At 40.9% G+C, this 20470-nt stretch overlaps 1 protein-coding gene across 2 annotated transcripts in view; it reads right to left on the reverse strand.

Annotated features, from left to right (window-relative positions):
* Positions 1–4692: 4692 nt before the first annotated feature.
* The window catches only part of LOC306937603 (glycerol-3-phosphate dehydrogenase [NAD(+)], cytoplasmic), a 359426-nt gene continuing 343648 nt past the window's right edge, over positions 4693–20470 (reverse strand). The window contains exons 3-10 of one of the 2 annotated variants that reach the window (XR_013791623.1): positions 19655–19832; positions 17209–17349; positions 16086–16224; positions 13611–13723; positions 11867–12103; positions 7681–7787; positions 5944–6576; positions 4693–5911 (exon numbers count right to left, since the gene is read on the reverse strand). Coding sequence is in view for 1 of the 2 variants with exons in the window: in XM_079521457.1 (XP_079377583.1) it covers positions 6480–6576; positions 7681–7787; positions 11867–12103; positions 13611–13723; positions 16086–16224; positions 17209–17349; positions 19655–19832 (1012 nt within the window). In the remaining variant the exon portion in view is untranslated. Of the gene's footprint in view, positions 6577–7680; positions 7788–11866; positions 12104–13610; positions 13724–16085; positions 16225–17208; positions 17350–19654; positions 19833–20470 lie in introns of both variants that reach the window. The other variant, XM_079521457.1, reaches the window with a different exon arrangement.

The following is a 20470-nucleotide window of genomic DNA, read 5'->3' on the forward strand; positions in this document are numbered from 1 at the left end:
CAGCGGTAACAGTCTGCTATGTAAGGCAATGTGTGTTGTGTTTTATATCATGCAGAAGTCGCCAAAATAGAATTATTTACAAGTGTACAATGTGTTATGGTGCATCCAATTTTAAACTTGTAGATTAGGTACTAATCAATAATATGCCAAAAACGCTAGGTTGTTTAATATTCTCATTAGCTGTGCCCTAAAGCACAGGTAGTCTTCCGAGGGATTGAACCAATGAAAGTATTAAGAGCTCTTTCTTTTAATTCCCTGAGAAGTTACAAGAAAGCTTAAACCTGAATTCAACCGCATAATTTACCATCTCATATAGTTTACACCAAATAGTCTGAATTGTATGTTTTATTCTCCCTGGCTGTGGTGTTGTTGATAGCGGTATATTCTGACAACTTCTCCTGGCAGGATTTCCAAATGACAGCGCGGTCCCACTTCAAAGCCCAGAAATTAGATTATTAATGATAGCATTAAGACGTACGGCACAGGTTCAAAAGTAAGGGTAACAAGACAACTCACCCCTAAAGCCACTTTTGGTGAGTTGTCCAGACAACTCACCCCTAAACGTGAAGACATCTCACCCCTGCTTTTTTAGGGGTGAGATGTCTTCACTTTCCGGGGTGAGATGTCTTCACTTTTGGCCACTTTCGGGGTGAGATGTCTTCACGTTTAGGGGTGAGTTGTCAGGACAACTCACCGGGGTGAGATGTCTCGTATTCTTTGAGCTATACTTTACTGAATATTTCACAAGAATATAACACAAGAGTCAAATGTACGGTCAAATGTAATGTAGTTTATTTAAATATAGAAACATTGTAAACAAAGTTCAAACAGCAGTTTGTACAAAAAATATAAAAAAAAGGTAAACATCAAAAGTTTAGAAAAACATCAGTTTGTACAAAAAAATATAGAAAAAAGTTAAGTATAGAAAAAATGTAAACTAAAAAATATAGTAAAAAGTTGTCATAAAAAAAAAAAAAAACATCAGTTTGCTACAAAAACACTAAAAAGTTTAGGTAAACATCAAAAGTTTAGAAAAACATCAGTTTGTACAAAAAAATATAGAAAAAAGTTAAGTATAGAAAAAATTTAAACTAAAAAATATAGTAAAAAGTTGTCATAAAAAAAAAACATCAGTTTGCTACAAAAACACTAAAAAGTTGTCATATCTACAAAAAGAAAGAAAAAGTTGTGCTGTGTGTAGGGGAGTGTGCTGTCCCATTTTGGTCAAAAGTTGTGCACTAAAAAGTTGTCATATCTACAAAAAGAAAGAAAAAAGTTGTGCTGTGTGCAGTGTGCTGTCCCATTTTGGTCAAAAGTTGTGCAGTGCAGTGTGCTCATCTCCACACTGGGGCATTCACTTCAGAAGCGAGAGTTAGCATGTCCATGATGGTCAGATCGTTCCTTTCCAAGTCCTTCCACAACTGGGCCAGATTGCCCTGTGTAGCCTTGGTCTGCTTTCGCTGGTAGCGGCGTAGCTTGTTCTCTGACACCATACGCAGCTGGAAGTCGATCAAGGTAGCTTCCTTGTGCAGCAAATCAACGAGCAAATAAATCGGCAAGTTTGCTCGCTGTGCTTTCCGATTTAGGCGGTTATGCCACCCCTCGACATCATTGTTCGTCCTGATGGCACGCTTGTACATACACCAGTGCTCTGGCTTCCACTGGCCACTTATCCAGGTGGACCGCATGTAGTCAACAAAGGGTTTCAGCTCGTCTGAGGCGTTTGCTGCGTGCAGGTTGAATGCTCCTTCAATCTCATGGACGGGAAGATATTGAAGGGCAAACAGCATCTTGAGGTATTGTCTGACCTCTGGTGTGGTTCTGTAGGCCACTGCCAAGCCAAGGTCTTGAACGTGTCTCCACAGAGCCTGGGTGAAGTGGAAACTACAGCCATGCATCCGCGCATCAGGAAAAACCTTTTTCGCAGCACCCCAAATCGCTGACTCAAAATCTGTCACCATGTCGACGTTGCTGAGGTTGGGTGCGAGGGTCATCATCGCCTTGAACACTGCGACATAGTCACGTTTCCTCCGAGTTGACATCAGGACAAATGTCAGTGGCACTTGTTTGACATTCCTGCCGTCAGCGTCCTCGAGAAACCCATGAAAGCTAAAAAGCTGCGAGAACGGTGCCTTAACAACTTTGAATGTACCATCTAAGAAGACTTGTTTCACAGACCGGAGAAGATCCAGTTGTTTGGATGTGGCCAATATCAGGTGGCGAGAATTGTCCGTGATGACGTCCGTTTGCAGAAAATCCACTGGTAGACTGGCAACATCTAACACAAAGTCAAGTTCGGTTGCTTTTGGCTCGGCAGGCCTAAGCTTCTGTCTGTGTCGGTTGGCAGCCCGGCTCAGATTGGCTCTGACTACTGTCTCCACCACGCTGTCAGCTGATGTGAAGAGATTCTCCTGGGTGACTTCAATGACCACGATTTTTTCAAAAATAGCATACCTACAAGCTCGTAGCGCGCCACTCGCTATGAGCTTGTAGATCTGCTATTTTTCAATAGCTTAAAGTATAACATAATGCTTAGTTAAAACACCAAAAGGGGTTCCCATCCAGAATGGGTTTAACTGTTACACCCCTCTAACAATGCTTAAAAAAATGTGTACAATCTATCAATTATGCAAGAATGTAAACATGAGATAGTCAGACTGCAGCACTGAAGCAAATTGATATAGCACAGAGGCCATTAAAACCCACTTCTGTCTCATTCTGTCTCCTAAAACTCAGACTTTCTGCAGCATCTAACTAAATAAAGCTGTCTTCTTCTCTGCTCTCAATGTCAGAATGACTTATAGAGTTACAATGTGTAACTTTGTGTATGTGGAAAAAAACCTCTCGATCACTCTCTACTTACTAGAACTATGCTTGTTATGGTTAGACCGAATAAATTGAGTTTGTTTAGCAATCATTAATATATGTGTTCCTGTCGGGCGCCCGCTGGCCTAGCGGTCCAGGCGCATGCCACACATAATATGGCTCTGGCCTGACTGCGTGTCACGGGTTCGAGTCCCGTTCATGACGACCTTTGCTGCGTGTCTCTCCCCTTCTCTCTCTCTCCCTCTTTCCAGTCATGTTTAGCTTGGGAGGCAGGGTTGTTCCTGTCTACCTTCACTTGTATAAAAAGGCAAAAAGCCAAAAACAAATCTAATATATATATATATATGTTCCTGTCTAGACTAGAGATACTTAGAAATAATTAACTCAGTATTTGGTATAGATCAAGCAATGCATCCACAATTCCACTATAGCACGCAGCCTATATGCCAAATGTTATACTGTGATATTATACAGTATTCAGCACATTATTTTAGGGCTATTTTGCAAAGACATTTATTTTACAATATGCAATCATTAGCGACATTGTCACTCGTGTGTGTGTGTGTGTGTGTGTGTGTGTGTGTGTGTGTGTGTGTGTGTGTGTGTGTGTGTGTGTGTGTGTGTGTGTGTGTGTGTGTGTGTGTGTGTGTGTGTGTGTGTGTGCAAACTTCTGAAGAAATGTGAACTGAACCCCTCTCAATTTGGTTACTCCAGAAGAGTCCAGATGGCTGTCACTTTTCTCACATGCTAATTAACTAGCAGTAGCAAGATCATTGTCCGAAAGTTCGCTTCGTTTGGCAGGTGTGAAGGCTCATTCGAATCCTAATGCGTGTCTAATGTGTCTGTCTGTCACTGTGTGGGGATCCGAGTGGAGACTTTCTTCATCTTGTTTAAATATAAATACTTCAAAATTAAAACACATGTTTAGCTCAGCATGATCTATAAACTGTATAGCTAACATGGAATATGCATAATAATTGTGATCGGATCATCAATGGGACTCTGGGAGTAGGCTATCTATTGTAAACTTCGGATCATTTTGCGCTCCCGTCTCCGCTGTGCCTCGTTCATGTGCCCAAAAAAAGAACAGTGGCGCGCACACACACACACACACACACACACACAGTAAGTCTCCGACGACACACTGCATCCGTTACTCTCACTTTACGTGAAAAGTCTATTTTTTAACATCGGCTTCTGAACACATTGATAAAATTCCCTGCTACGTTTCCTTGCTTTCCCTGACACAGCCAGTGTGAAGGCAAACCGCATCAAATTAAATATGCAAGAATCCAAATTCTCCGCCCATACGCATTTGAGTCTACAGAAGTATTAGGTGAGAATGTGACCTAATTAGCAACTTTGTACAGCCGTCAGACTCTGCCTTTGAAGCGCAAACATTATCCACAAACGACCCCCCCCCCCCTCAATGCTGCATAGAGAGAGAGAGAGAGAGAGAGAGAGAGAGAGAGACGCTCTACTCCTAAGTGTTTCACCGGATTTTACTGTTAAATAAATAAATAATTAGCCGTGACTGCGCACGTCTGTAGGAACCGATAGTTAGATCCGAAATTGAATTATGCCTACTGTAATGGGTGCCACGGAAAGTACAGACAACTCACCCCGCAATGTCAGAAAGTGAAGACATCTCACCCCGGAAAGTAAAGACATCTCACCGGGGTGAGATGTCTTCACTTTCCGGGGTGAGATGTCTTCACTTTCCGGGGTGAGCTGACCGGACATCTCACCCCGGACATCTCACCCCGACATGTCAAAAAGTGAAGACAACTCACCGGGGTGAGATGTCTCGTATTCCAAAAGTAAGTATGTTTGATGCTGCGAGGCCGCACGGCACGATTTGATGACTAGAATCCATTTATTTCAAAGGCAAAATGTTAATTTGTCATTTTTCACATTGCACATTATCCACCGAGTGATATATTCATTATTCAAGAGGCAGGGTCGTGGTAATAAATGGCATTTCAGGAGGACGTTAAGAGAATCATCAAGTCTTTGGTTTCACAAAAGCAGCAGACCAAGCCAAGACTTTTAGCAACCACACATTGTAAGGCACTTTTTTCCAAGAACAGGTTGCTATGCACATTCACAGTAGGCTAACGCAGTACATGATATCAACACGGAACTGAACTGGTACGGAACTGATCACAATAAATATTAAAATGAGCAGATTAAGTGAGGTATCACAATCATTCAACAACAAAAAAGTGCCGTTGGCATTACATTGGGCGGCAAGGTTAACAATTAACCAAATACCTCTATCGATAGTGACAATCAGGTTTCTTTTACATTTCCTCAAATTGTCAAAAACAGCTCTCATTGTAGGCTGTACATTTTTGAAAATATCAAACAGGGTTTGAGTAATTAAAACAAGAAAGACAACACATGCCATATAACAATATTAAGATATTCAAAACCCCAGACAATATCTCATAACTATATAGGCCTACTTTAATGATAATTCCAATCTCCATGCGATAGTCAGATGTATCTTTGCCTTGTCAGCAGCTTTGCTGAGCTCAAAATGCATAGTTTGGTTTGCTATCAATTCTAACTAAACTTTATTGAGTTGTGTTGCGACACATCATGTGTAATTTACAGGTGTAAAAATGTGATTACAAGCTTCAATCAAACATTGAGCCAAGGTTAGCCATTTGAAAATGTCTCGGCAAATCTAGTTTAATGCTGCCTTAGGATGCTATGGCTTCAGTTGATACAGTGTCCATATTAGCATGGACAGTAAATTGTAATATATATTTTTGCAGCATTCTGATTTCAGTTATTTAGGAAAAAGATTCCAAATGACTATCACATACAACATACATGCATCAGAAGATGGATGGAAGTATTTCAAGATGTTGGGATAGAAATTGAACATAACCACAGTTATAATCACTTAAACCCTACATACGGCAAAACTAAAATAGTCAATCTACTCAAAACTAAAAAGCCGAAATGGCAACAACAAAAGCAGCCGAAATCACAATCGTGATATTCGGCTATTTCGTCTTTTGTGAGCTTGTAGATGTGCCATTTGTGCCGAATGTTCATGCCCAGAATAACGACGCTACAGTTGATGTGGTTAAACTAAATCTGAACAGACACACACTGTCCAACAGAACCTCCACCTCCCTGAAGAGTGGATGAACGTGGTTCCACACATCAGTGGAGGATGGGAGGCTTGCTGCGTCTCAGCTGTGGAGTGACTGGCCATCTCTCATCTATTGAACAACAGGTTGACAACTGGTGGTGACCATGAATTCCTTGCTAGAAGGCACTGGTTCAATGCATGCTCCTGACGTAAAAAAAAACCTGTCCGTTTCGGACGACTTTCAGCAACTAGTTGGGAAATCTGGGGCTGAAGGAGTTATCAGAAGTTCTGAATGACATCAAAATGTAGTGATCGTCGCCTCTTTGCGAAACAGAGTTCGGACGTCGGAAGGAGTCTGTGGTTCTGGATGGTTCTGTGAGCAGCCGGGTCAGTATGTGGTTCTGGATGGGTCAGTATGTGGTTCTGGACGGTTCAATGTACATACATACAGTATGTTCTGGATGGATGGTAATTACAATACATGTGTACTGGGTGGATGGTTCAATGTTTACATGTGTTATGGATGGATGGTTCTATGTGTTGTTCACATGTGTTCTGGGTGGTTCTGTAAACAGCTGATGAACTCCGCAACAGGACGGCTCTGGTAGCAGATCTGATAGACGGCGTTGAACAAGGGGAACCTGTGAAAAGAGCAGAGTCTGCGTAAAACGTAGTGCGTGTCAAACCATCCACAGACAGGGCTATTAATATTATAGCTGACTACAACTAAATGGAATGAGTACATTCCGGTTGGAAAATTACATGAAGAAAAGACCTGAGCACGCAAAAATGAATGTAAATACTTGCCCTGATGAAGACCAGTTTGGTCGATACGCGTAGGCTTTTACATTTTGTAATAGACGCGATTAAAGTACACAGATTTTACGCCCTCTCCTCCGTTGCTTCTTGCTCAGAACTTTGCTTCTTTTTCAAGTCATGGCTCCCGTTGATCCTAGAAGCACCAGCCGTAGCACTTGCCCTAGCCCTGACAATTTACAGGCGTATGCAAAGGCTCAACTTATCCAACTTAGATAGCATTTTATGTAGACATAGCACTATATAGTATATATGCATAGTTTCATTATATAGATATTCCCCTGTTAGGTTCTTAGTTTACGTATGTTTCATGATGATGATTTTTATGTATGTATTACCATGTTTTTGTTCTTGCTTACTGTAAATCACTCTGGATTAAGCCAAATGCCTAAATTGTAAATTGTAATCTGTGTTTTAACGCTCCTTTAAATCTCCTTTGAGCACCTGGTCTCTGTCTGCAAATACATTTCAGGGTCTGAAACTAAAATTTAACTAAAATAAATAAATAAAATGGACATACGCAAAACTAAGTGTACATTTTTAAATTATTACAATTATCTTTGCAGTTTTTCCATCATAATTATTGCATTATTTATTTCATCTTAACCTTTTCTCCCACTTTCTTTAAATCAAGGCTGTCCTTCCTTATACTACCAGAAACACTATAACAAAATATATAATGTACCACTTATGCACTAACCTAATTAAAAGTGAAAACAATTAAATAAAAACTATAACTGAGGGTTGAGTGCTAATGTGCTATATTGTTGCTGTCGTTAAAAACACAAATTGCCCACATAAAACCCCCAGGAAAGTGTTTCTTGTCTCCCAAACATCATTAAAATAAGATCTGGTTGAAAAAGGGGTAAAGTGGCCATTTAAGAGCAATGAGTGCCACATGTGGGTTCCATGCATCTGGTTGAACTTACTTATCGGTGAGTTTTTTGTTCTCTAGGATGGTGTGCACTTCAGCAGCGGTCGCAGGTCCCTGCAGCTTCTGACCGTTTAGCATCTCCTTCTCCAGCTCCTCTATGGACTGATACAGAGAGGAGACAAGTGCTGTGTGACCTACGAGGCTTACAATTTACAATTTAGGCATTTAGCAGACGCTCTTAATCCAGAGCGATTTACATTAAGCAATAACAAAAGCATGGCATACATCACATATATAAAAAGTAGTTATCATGAATCATGCGTAAACTAAGAACGTAACAGTGGAGTATCTATGTAAACTATACATACTATACTATATAATATATTATACATGTGTACTATAAAGTGCTATGACTACATAAAGTGCAATTCTAGAGTCTGTCTACGTAACAAGCTATAAGTCTGTTTAGGGCTATCCACTCATTATAACCCATAAATGTCCTTTAAATCCTAAGAGTTTTCTGAAAAACGTGTTGCTATATCAGTGGTTCTCAAAACGTTTTCCTTGTCAGGACTCCCAAAATCATTATGTATTTGGCCGTGAGTTTTTTGCATTATCAACATTACCATTCTAGGTGTTCAGTATGAAGGACTAAACAGTACATATTTTATTCATTACAACTAGGGATGCACCAATATGGAAATTCTTGCCCGATACGATGTTTAAAATGACAATTTAGCCGATAGCCGATACTGATACCGATATATGTTTATTTCGTTTTTATTTCCCCCTTTTGTGCCAGAGAAACAAATGCATCTTCAATACATACATTCAAGACATATACATGTTCAGAATCTACAGCTTGGTATGCTGCAGATAACAAACATACCAACATAGCCAATACAAAATGTATGCGTCAACAACAGATAAACATCGGCTACTGCCATCGGTTAACCCATTTTGACCTGAGATCAGATTCTAAAAATGTCTTCTACATCCTGACAGTTTTCTGAAAAAGCTATGTTTCTATGTCAGTCGTTCTTCGATTTTTCAAAAATAGCAGACCTACAAGCTCGTAGCGCGCCACTCGGTGGCGCTATGAGCTTGTAGATCTGCTATTTTTCAATAGCTAAAGCATAACATAATGCTAACACCAAAAGGGTTTCCCGCCCCAAAATGGGTTAATGTCAGTTTTATTTGCCGATACCGATGTTGACCGATTACAGCAATATCGGCCGATACGATTATGTGGCCGATATATCGGTGCATCACTGTCAGGAGCCTCAGTAGAGCTTGGAAGAACCATCATTCAAAGGTTCCTAAAAAATGTTCAGGCCGTGATCCCCCAGAATAATCACATTTGAACTGAAGAAAAGCTGTATAGTCAAGAAAGACGCTGCACTTCTACTGAACAAGCAGGTTTACACCTTCAAGCCCATCATTTGCCATCTGTCATGTTGTTTACAACTAATGTGGTGGTGGTGATGATGGCAGTAAACATTATATTCTGGCAACTTTTCCTGCCAACATTCCAAATGACTGGTCCCTCCCATTCAACATCCAGAAATAAGCCCAAGTAATGGGTTATGGCATTCCATTCCTCAGCCAAGGTTTGTCGCAGGTCAGACAACATAGTTCACTCACACACACACACACACACACACACACACACACACACACACACACACACACACACACACACACACACACACACACACACACACACACACACACAAACAGTGGTTGTGAGATCTAGGGTCCCCTTACAGACCTCTGTGTGCAAACAGACTTTGCACACAGAACTCTGCAAATCCATCCTCTGCACCTAACGAAAAACAACAAACAATGCTTGCAGGGCAGAATTAGGGAGATACTTAAATTAAAGCACTTAATTTCATGGCCACCTATGTAAAAGAAAGCAACCCAGACACGCTCCATAAGATAGCCCTCAATCATGGACAAAACCTACAGGGATGCCCCCTTCGTCAGCTGGTCCAGGGAGGGACTATACACAAACGCAAGCACAGCCACCAGACGGAAAACCCATTGGACTTAACCAGATTATAAGAAAACAAAAAGAAAGCTACCTGGCATACTGGAAAGAGACCACCAAAAACCAAAGCAAAATGGAATGCTATCTATCACTAAAAAGAGAATATACATTGGCTGAATACCTGAACACGGTAAACGACCCAAAACTTAGGAAAGCATTGACTAGGCACAGACTCAGTGAACACTAGCCTCGCGTTGCGATACTAATATACCACTGCGCTTCACTGCCGCCTCGGGGCATATGCATATGCAATAGGGGCGGATGAAATCTGGCTGCGCCAGGCTAAGTGAACACAGCCTTGCAGTAGAGAAAAGCCGCCACAGACAGACCCCACTCCCAAGGGAAGACAGACTATGCACCCACTGCACACAAAATGTGGTAGAAACAGAGCTACAGTACACGTTCTAACCACCTGCAGGGTGGAGGGGCGCTAGCCCCTCCTATGTATATACAGATTTAGTCCCCACACATCTCAAGATTTGCCATTGACAATGAAAGGGGAATTCAGGTCAAATGTCAGCTAAATCTTGTCCCCACACGTCTCAATATTTTCCATTGACAATGAACGGAGAAATTTGGTCAAAATTCCGCTAAATATGACGTAATTAAACATCAAAACATTAAACGCCATTGACATTGAAAGGAAAATGTATGTCGTATGCAAACGAGCAAATCAGCTAACAAATCACAGGCATTCTGATTATGTATGTATGAGATGATTCATGATGTATGATGATAAGAGTGCCCCTCACTTCACACAGGTGTGATTTCTCTTTAATAAAGTGATGAGGTAGGGGCGGGCAATATGGCAAAATATTATATCACAATATCTTTTCAGCCAATTTCAAAATATTGATATTCATCAGGATTTGTTTTTATATAATTTATATAAAAAAATTGTTTTTATGCTGATAGACTATTTGGTTTTTATGCACATAGATAGATAGATAGATAGATAGATAGATAGATAGATAGATAGATAGATAGATAGATAGATAGATAGATAGATAGATAGATAGATACTGTACAACTCGCACGGTGCTATTTTTAGTAGCATATGTCGAGCCCTGTCTGTACCAAGTAGACCACTGGACCTTGCACAAATGCACATGTAAACAGAGCTGCTACCTTTAAACAGATCTTAAATCTGAGATTTCTGTATACTATTTAAATAGTCCTGAGAAAAATGCTGCCATTTGTCTCAAAAAAGCTTTATAACTCATTATAACATGTACATAACGATGCAATGTGACATAGCTCTGTTTACAAAATGCTGTACCCCCTCCAACTGTATATGCTTATCTCATTTTCAACAGTTTCTATTGTATTGTGAGTTGTGACACTTGCTTTGGCAATGTAAATGTTTGTTTTCTCATGCCAATAAAGCTCCTGAATTGATACTTATGATGGCTCTGTTCCATTTAGTGTAGCACAGTGGCTCTCAAAACGTTTTAATTTTAAGGATACCCATAACGTACACAAATTGTAGAATCTAGATTATGGGATCGCCAATGGCAGCATAATCTCATCCCGATATCTTCAACAGTGCCATGTCTTTTTTAGCCAGTGACACAGATGCCACCCCTAACCCTATTGAACCCTGCCATGACGACACCAGAAGTTGTTACTCCATCAGTGCAACAATCAGTACAGTGTTCTTCAAGATGTCTCCATACTTGACCCGGCCATGCAGACAGAATTCCCAGAGAGAGATGTTGGCACACATTCAATGGTGGAAAAAAGTAAAAGTCCGAAATTAAAAATGTACTTGAGTAAAAGTACAAAAGTATTGGTATCAAAATGTACATAAAGTCCCAAAAGTTAAAGTACTCATTTAGAATGTCACAAAATCTTTTGAAAATAGTCAAAAAGTTAATATCCCTTTGGTTTTGGTTTCCTGCATTTTGTTTTCAAAATTATAATTTTCATGAATTAAAAACTCAAACATGTTTCGAAATAATGTAATGAACAAATTAATTTAAATAAAATCGAAGAAATTCCATAAATTGGTGATTGGCTATTTTCACTAGTTGGGGAAATACATCAAATTTCTCTTTTGGGTCTGGTGCTAAAAGTTTGGGAACCACTGATAATAAATAAGATACAGCACAAAACAAACACACATTTCCAAACGTCTTTTGACGTGTCAGAAGAACGGCACAAATCCATGGCTTCTTGGCTCTCTCACCTTCCCCGTTTTGGCGAAGGCCTCGGCCACCTTGCGGTTGCGCCCACCGTAGCAGGTGGTGATGAGGTCTGCCACGCCGCAGCTCTCCAGGAAGGTGGCGGAGGAGACGGGCCCCGCCGTGCAGAAGATGCGGGCAAAGGCGATCATCTCCATCAGGCCCAGCCGGATCACCGCCGCCTTGGTGTTGTCCCCGAAGCCCAGGCCGTCACAGAACCCTGCCCCCACCGCCACAATGTTCTATATAGGGGAGAGACGACGATGGTGAACACTAACTACACAAATAATTATCACAATCCCCATTTCATTCATTAAGACCTGAGAGTGGAACAGTGAACAGTTTTCTAAAAAACAAATGTTGGTACCGGTATAGCAGTGATGCTCAAACGGCTCAAAAGCTTGTGTATCTATTTTTGAATGGCCAACATATAAAATAAATAATGGTTGAAGTGGTTAAAATCTAAAAATTAGAGCTGGGACTCGATTAAAAAAATTAATCTAATTAATCAGAGGCTTTGTAGTTAATTAATCTCGATTAATCGCATTATTCAACCCGAGAACAGTGAGAAACCTTTTTTTTCAAATGTTTTTTGGTATCCCAGTGAATAGTGACTACGGGATTCCACTCATTTTCAACATTTTACTGTCATTAATATACCTTAGAGTTGTGTGGATATAATAAGAAAGTCCCCCCCCATTCTGTGTTGCCTAGAACTGGAGGTCTGAAAAAAATCAGTAACATTATGAAGTACATCTCAGTGACATCACAAAAATGTACTTCATAATGTTACTGTTTTTTTCAGACCTCCAGTTCTATAGGCAACACATAATGGGGGGACTTTATTATTTCCAGTGCACACAACTCCATAGAAAAATGTTGAAAATGAGTGGTATTCCCCTTTAAGCAATACAACTTTTTTATCCCAACAGATAAACAAGAGCAGCAGTGTGTATATGAATACTCAAATGTGCTTTACATGGCGGGGCATGAGAACAAATAAAAACAACTTTATTATGGGGGAAACATTTCACATGAGGTTGGGGCTGACCCACGCTTGCTACTTCAGTATGTTTCGCATCGAGGACAGCTTGACAGCGGTGCGCGTCTCCGGTGGTCTGTGAGACATGTTAAACTGAAGCAGCTAGCAAGCCTAGCATATAAGCTAACGTTGGTCATAAATGGATCATTTCCCTCTGACATTGCACACAGCCATGATGCCGCTATCCACGCGTCCATCCGATAGCTTTTACATCTAAATGTCCCATCCATGGAGCAAAAGCGATATAAGCGGCTTCTTCATTCGATTCATTTGGGTTTGGGCTTTCTGACGGAGCTGTAGCCTGTAGTGTAGAGTAAACAACTGCTGCTGCTCGCGTGCCGCAGCCTATTCAGTACTACTAGAAACGCACCCAGTGAGAAACGTTCCGCGGTGGAAAAAAAAGGTGCGATTAAATGCGTTAATTTTTTTAACGCGTTCATTTTTCTGTAGTTAATTAATCTCAATTAACGCGTTAAAGTCCCGGCCCTACTAAAAATGATTAGATCCTGGTTTGAATGGGTTAATTCAGTAGTAATTTCAGACCGCGACCCCCCAAAATAAATCACATTTGAGCTGCTAATAGGTCTAATCATCTGGGGACAACAAAGTAGGGCATTCATTTACGGGGGTGCTAGCTAGCTAGCAGCAGCTAGCAGCCCCATAAATGACTGCCCTGGCCTACTTCGTCATACAACACAGTAGCTAACCTTCAGTGCGCCACAGATTTCCACCACATCACACTCTTCCACCACCGTGACCCGGAAGTTCTTGGTCTGCATCAGTTCCTTCAGCAGAACGCCATGGTCCTTATTCTTACACCCTGCACACAGAAAGTCATGTTCTTTTTTTATTCTTACACCCTTTTTTGATTGAATACTTTATTAGACACAAATGTAAACAGCACGTGGTACGGTCAGACCTTAAGGCTAAAAGGATTACACAAAAATATAAATCCTGCGGACATATTTCCATTGTGGTCCTACGGTATTTATTCAATTAATCAACATAGCAGATACAACATTAACACTCCCCTTTTGGTCTCCTGATAGATGTTTTTTTCCAGGCCAATTTTGAAAGAACAGAACAATGTTACACATCCTTTTAATGGATGGTGTCAGGGCATTCCACATTTTGGTGGCAGAGTAGTACTGTAGAATGAGAAGTTTCCCATGTTTGTCCTAAATTTGGGTGGTACCGTCCAGGATCATGGTCCCTCTAGTGTTGTGGCTGTGGGCACTCACTTTGGAGAAGTAGTTAGTCTAGTTAGGTATGAGGGTATTGACTTGATCTTTCAGCACACAATCTTATTCTTTACACCCTGCACAGAGAAAGTATTTTACTGCACAGAGAAAGAGGAAGGCTTCGGTCACATGTCTCCTATAGGGTCTACTACAGTATATAGGGGCAGTAGCTGACTGGGTATAAAGACCGCCTGGGAACTGGAAGGTAGCCAGTTCAACCCCCGGCTCTCCCTTTATATGAGCTGAAGTGTCCCATAACAGAGTGGTAAATGGTGCATTCATATAGCACCGTTATCCAAAGTGCTTTAGATTCACGCACACGCGCACACAAGGCACGTTGGCGCCAAGGCACCTTGGAAAAGACTAAGATCTAACCATCTCAGCAGTCATCAGCTGGGTGAAGCCTTAAAAGCAATTGCCCCCTCCCCAGTGACCAGAAACTATACTCCCTTTCCTTTACTTGTTATTTTACAGAGCAAAAGACTGTATTAATATCCTGAGTCAATAGGTGTTATTTTGTCTCTGTTGGGTGGAAACCTCATTATGTCCAAAACTGTTACTTTTCAGGATTCAACTGTAGCAAATGTAGCAGATCTACAAGCTCAAAACACGTCGCTTTGGGCCGTGTTTTGAGCTTGCAGATCTGCTACTTTTGGTGCTTTTGTGTGACACTGTAGTGTGATCAAGTAGGGCGTGAGTCTCTGACAAAACACTAACGGACCCTGACCTTAAAAACGTGATATTCAAGCAGGGATGTGACACAACATTTTTGGCTTATCAGCTATAGTGGTTGGTAGATAAAATAAAATAAAAAACATTACCAGTCAGGCATACATTTTACCAGCTAAAAGTGATAAATAGCGTTTGGGGTATATTGCCATGTACAGTATTACAAATCTACAAGCTCAAAATGTTGATGCTTTTGTATGATGGAACTTTTGATGCTTTTGTATGATGCAGTGGTATGATCAAGTATGCTAATTTACAAAAAAGACAAAAACACAAAAGGTTCCATTATGGAGATAAGGTTTGTGCCCGACAACAACTATACTATCCGTTTTCAATGAATATGAACATAATAAGTAATACGTTTAATACGTTTCGAGTTGACTGAAGGCAGGCCTACAAACTCATGAGGGTTGTGAGATCAAAGCCCTGTTGGGAGGTCTGGGGCATGGTGATATGGCTCAATAATCCACCCTACAGCCTATCAGAGTCAAACACTTATCATTTAATGACCGAGCAAACTGCAATTCAATGTAGACACACCTCAACTGTTTGTTCAAACACTGTCTGCCGCTCTGAAGTCAATATAAAAATGATTAGTGTGTGTGTGTGTGTATGTGTGTGTGTGTGTGTGTGTGTGTGTGTGTGTGTGTGTGTGTGTGTGTGTGTGTGTGTGTGTGCGAAATCAGCCCCTCTGTCGATTGACAGTGTTGTCACTTTTCAGTGAGAGTGTCCTCTCTCTGCGTAGTGTCGTCTTCCAAAGAGAACTGATCTACATGCTGGCAACGTTTCAAATTGATAGGCATCATTCACTTGCAGATCTGCTCTCTTTTGGCACGTTACTCCCTTTATGCTTACAATAGTACACTGAAGTGAAAACACTTATTTTCCATGATTTAGACACTTGCCGGCCGTTTCTGACATGCACTCATTTACTGTAAGGACGAGGTGAGATCGCTTGAATTTACCCGTTTGACTGGTCCTGTAAATGCACCACATTATCGAATGCTACAAACCACAAACAGACAGCAGAAGCTATTTCTCGAAAATTCTAATATTCAGGAAGTTGTCTAATATTTTTACACGCCAGAGTGGCTGGGTAGTCTCCATAATCTACCAGCCAAAGCAATACATTTGGTGGGTGTTTAATGCAATCCTCTTAGCCACCATCAAGCAAAGGATGTAAAGAAAGTATGAATAATATAACTAGCTAACCAATGGTGGTCTCGCAGAACTTCTCATCAGCCACCTCGTTGGCGATGTTGGCTCCCATCAGAACACTCATGGTGATGCCCAGCTTGTCGTGGATGACGTCACTGATGAGCTTCAGGCCATCAGGGCCCTCATCCACACCCTGGAGGAGAGAACAGAGACTTATGAGCTACAGACAGATCATCCACACCCTGAATTTCCAACCGACAGCGACAATATGAAATGTAACAAAAATGTGGAAACTTGAAGATTATTAATAATAATTCCCTATGTGCCTTTTGGGTATTTTATCACTGACTCATACAGTATGTGACATTTGTCCTTTGCATGTAGGCTACCCACCCTAACTATTGGGACCAGTGGATGTCATTAATAATGTATTAATTATTAATTAAAATAAAGCCTGTACAGTACATGCACTATACTATAAGCATGAGTCTTCAACAGGGTGTCCGAGACCCCTAGGGGGTCCTCAGAGTTACTACAGGGGGGGCACCTAATCTTTGTGTGATTTTACATGAACCCGAGCTTCCATATTCATCCCTATTTGCTGAAAATAGCAGATCTACATACAAGCTCACAGCCTATATCACAGTGTGACAGTTGGGAGCTTGTAAATCTGCTATTTTCAGTGAAGGGATTTCGTGTAGAGGGGGGGGGGGGGGGGGGGGGCAGACCAAATAAACTCTCTCAGCTAAGGGGTCCTTGGCCTGAAAAATCTGTTAATACAACAAAATGTGCTAATACAGCATCACAATCATTTTAACCACATGATCTTGTTGGCTATTCAAAAATAGCATATCTACACTCTCACAGTGCATCACTCAGCCTCGTGCAAGCTTGTACATCTGCTATTTATTTATTTTTTAATCGAAAATGTTGGACAATTTAGGTTTTCTTTCCTTTTTTTTAGTGGTGTAAACCACTCCTACAACTGGCTTTGTTAGTCTGTCTGTCTGTCTGTGCAAAAAAATGAGCATGGTTGATGCTGATTGGTTGATGCTGATTTCATTACGTCAGACATTACATCAGAACACAGCTGATCAGGCTATATAATACCTTACACCACTCAGTTCACACGGGTGTGATTTTTGTATAGATGATTGACAAAAGTGTTCAGACCAACCTTGATGAGACTCAGTCCCAGTGCATCTGTCTTTATCTTCCCCTTCATGGTGTCACACAATCTACCAATGAACTGGTGAGGAATGACAAACACCAGGATGTCTGCATCACAGGACGACTCCAACAGGTCTGGAACAGCAACCTAGGAAAGGTAATTATTAAGTACATTTGCTTAAGGTGTGCATCGGCCTCACGATTACATTTGACACACGCATTGAACCGTTTGAGCGAAGCTATGTGTGCTAGTAATAATAACACAACGTGGATTAGACACACACGCGTGACCCGTCGCCGCGTCGCCATGAAGATATCCAAAGTGCCCTCCCACTTGTAGAACACAGTGTGTGTGGACACGGGCTGTAAATTACATCATTTATAAGTTTGCAGCGTTCTCTATGTGTAAAAAAGGCCTATTCATGCTCCAGTGTTAGGTGATACGGTTTTTACCACCGCGGAGTGACGTCATGTTGTAGTTTTTGGTGGTCACCGTATCACCTAAAACTGGAGTATGAAACAGTGGCCTGTGCGCGTTTGATTAATTCATCCCATAGCTTTGGGGGCTGTAACCATGGTGACGATAAAATCTCCGGTGTTTACATAAAAACGCTAATAAACAGCGTATACTTTGGGAAAGTGAAAAACGATCAATTTTCAATTGCTCCAGCCACTGGAACCGGGCAGGACAGACATTTCCTTATTTATCGGGAGACGGGACATGTATGGTTTTGTTTGGTTCTTCAAGTATATATTTGATGGCAATACTTGTTTACTTTTACCCAAGTAATTTTTTTAATACAGGTATTGCAGGACAGAGCACGTACACTGTGTGGTGCTATTTTTACTTCAGTAAAATACTGTATCTAAGTACTTTTTCCATCACTGCTAGGGTTGAGGCCAGGACACAGTGAAAGGTACAACCCCTTCCTGAACCGCAGTGAAGACACGGATCTTCCCAAAACAATCTGTTCCGTTTCACCCAAATACAGGATGTATGACAAAGGTTAGAGCTGCCGTATATATTTTTGCCTTTTCATCTAGCCTCCAACATCTGCTGACAGGGCATGTTAGGAATAGGAAGAGTGTATTTGCAGGTCTATGCGCACACGTGCGTGCGTGCGTGCGTGCGTGCGTGCGTGCGTGCGTGTGCGTGCGCATGCGTGTGTGTGGAAGATTCATCTCTACGGTTTACAAAGAATGCCTCAAACCATGTTTTCCAGTCTTTTATTGTCAAATTGTGGTGAACCTGTGTGAATTGTAGCCTCAGTGTTTTGTTCTTAGCTGACAGGAGTAGCCAATCTTCTACTGCTGTAACCTATAGCCTGAAGGCTCGACCTGTTGTGTATTCATAGACGCTCTACTGCAGGGGTCGGCAACCTTTTTGACATGAAGTGCCTTGTTTTTATTTTCTTGATAGTCAGTGTGCCATACCAACACTACATTTTTAAGTCAAAATTCTAAATATTTCCAACATAATTAGATTTTCCATATTCATAACAAGCGTAATGTATTATATATATATATATATATATATATATATATATATATATATATATATATATATATATATATATATAAACATTAAAAAACATAAACATATATAACCCACCTATCTCCCTCGCCAGTCAGAGTTCAGAGTTTGTATGAATGTAGAATTATGTGAAGGATGTAACTTTCATAAAGACTTAATTTCATTGACTATACGTTTAGTTTTTCAAATATTTTACATTTAAAGATAAATCCTCTCTCTCACACTTATGCCATTCTGCCAGCAAAGCACTGATCACCCTCCCATGTGCCAATGTTGGCACCCGTGCTGTACTGCATACCTCGGTTGTAACGGTCGGTAACTTGAGTTACTGTTGGCCAATCATTCTCCTCTGACCTCTGGCCTCAACAAACCATTTGCTGTGATATGTTAATGACTGAGAACCACTGGTCTTGATCATGCCTACAGGTCTAAATGCGTTGAGTTGCAACTACCATACGATTGGCTGATTTGTGTTAGGCGCGGTTGGAGTGGTGTGTCTAATGAAGTGGCCGTGGCCAGTGTAGTATATATATTTTTTTATATTGTTGCCGTCGGGCAGAAACCTCTTTATCTCCATCCTTTCACTTTTTTCATAAATGTAATGCCCTACTTGAACATACTACAGTGTCACTCAAAAGTACGAGACCCACTGGAGGAGAATATATAGAGACTTATGAGCTACAGGCAGATCATCTATCATAAGCGACGTGTTTCGAGCTTGTAGGTCTGCTATTTTAGCCATTTTTTTATTTTTAATCACAAGTAACAGTTTTGGACATTTCCACCAGGTCGAGACGATAATACAGACATCAAACTCCAGGAATGAACATTAAGGCGAAGCAGCATGAAGCTGACATTCATTCCAATCAGTTTCATGGTGTTTGTTTTTACAAGAAAAAACAAACAAACAGTTTCTTACCACATTGGGCGGCAGCTTCCGTCCAGGGAGGTACTTCACATTCTCATGGTCTGTGTTGATGATTTCTGTCAGTTTGCGCCCATCGACCATCTCCTCAAACACCCACATTTTTACAGTGTTGTCGAACTTTGAATTCTCAGCAGCGTTGATGCCAACTATCTTGGCGATGGCAGAACCCCTGCAATGTTTGGAAGAAGGACAGAGTGACATACAAGGATTAATGTTCAAATCACACTATATTGTAGTCAGAGAAGTTTAAAAGCGAGCAACAAGAATGTGTCATTCATGGTCTACTCTGTGGCTTCCAGCTGCAGGATTTAGCAACAACAAAGCTATTTCACTGGAAGGAAGCTACATACAGTAGCTTTGTTGTAGTGTATCAGTGGTCAACAATAACATATTATAGGGGTAAGTGCTATTTTTCTAATTATTTGTTCGGCCCAAAAAATTGTGTTTGTTGTCATGATTTTTCACAACTCGAGTTGGCTTTGTACGAGGCTTAAAATGAGGAAAATGAACGGGGAATCATTTCCTGGGCCCTGGTAGGGGGCGGGACTGCAACGCTCTATATTCTTCTGATAGTAATAATTACAGCGATTGTTCAGTAACAGGAATCCCCATGTATCTCCAGCTCTTAAATAAACTAAATGTTTGTTCAGGTACTGTAGGTGACACATTTTCAGCCAATCAGCTTCATTTTTTTTAGTGTTCCAGGACCAATTTTGTCTGCTCATTTCTTTGTGTCATCACTTCCAATTGAGTCAGTGTTCTTCCTACGGCATTTCACTGTTTGCCAGCTGCACGGTGGCAGAAAGA

The sequence above is a fragment of the Electrona antarctica genome, assembly GCF_951216825.1.
Source record: "Electrona antarctica genome assembly, chromosome: 2".
In the NCBI taxonomy this organism is placed as follows: Eukaryota; Metazoa; Chordata; class Actinopteri; order Myctophiformes; family Myctophidae; genus Electrona; species Electrona antarctica.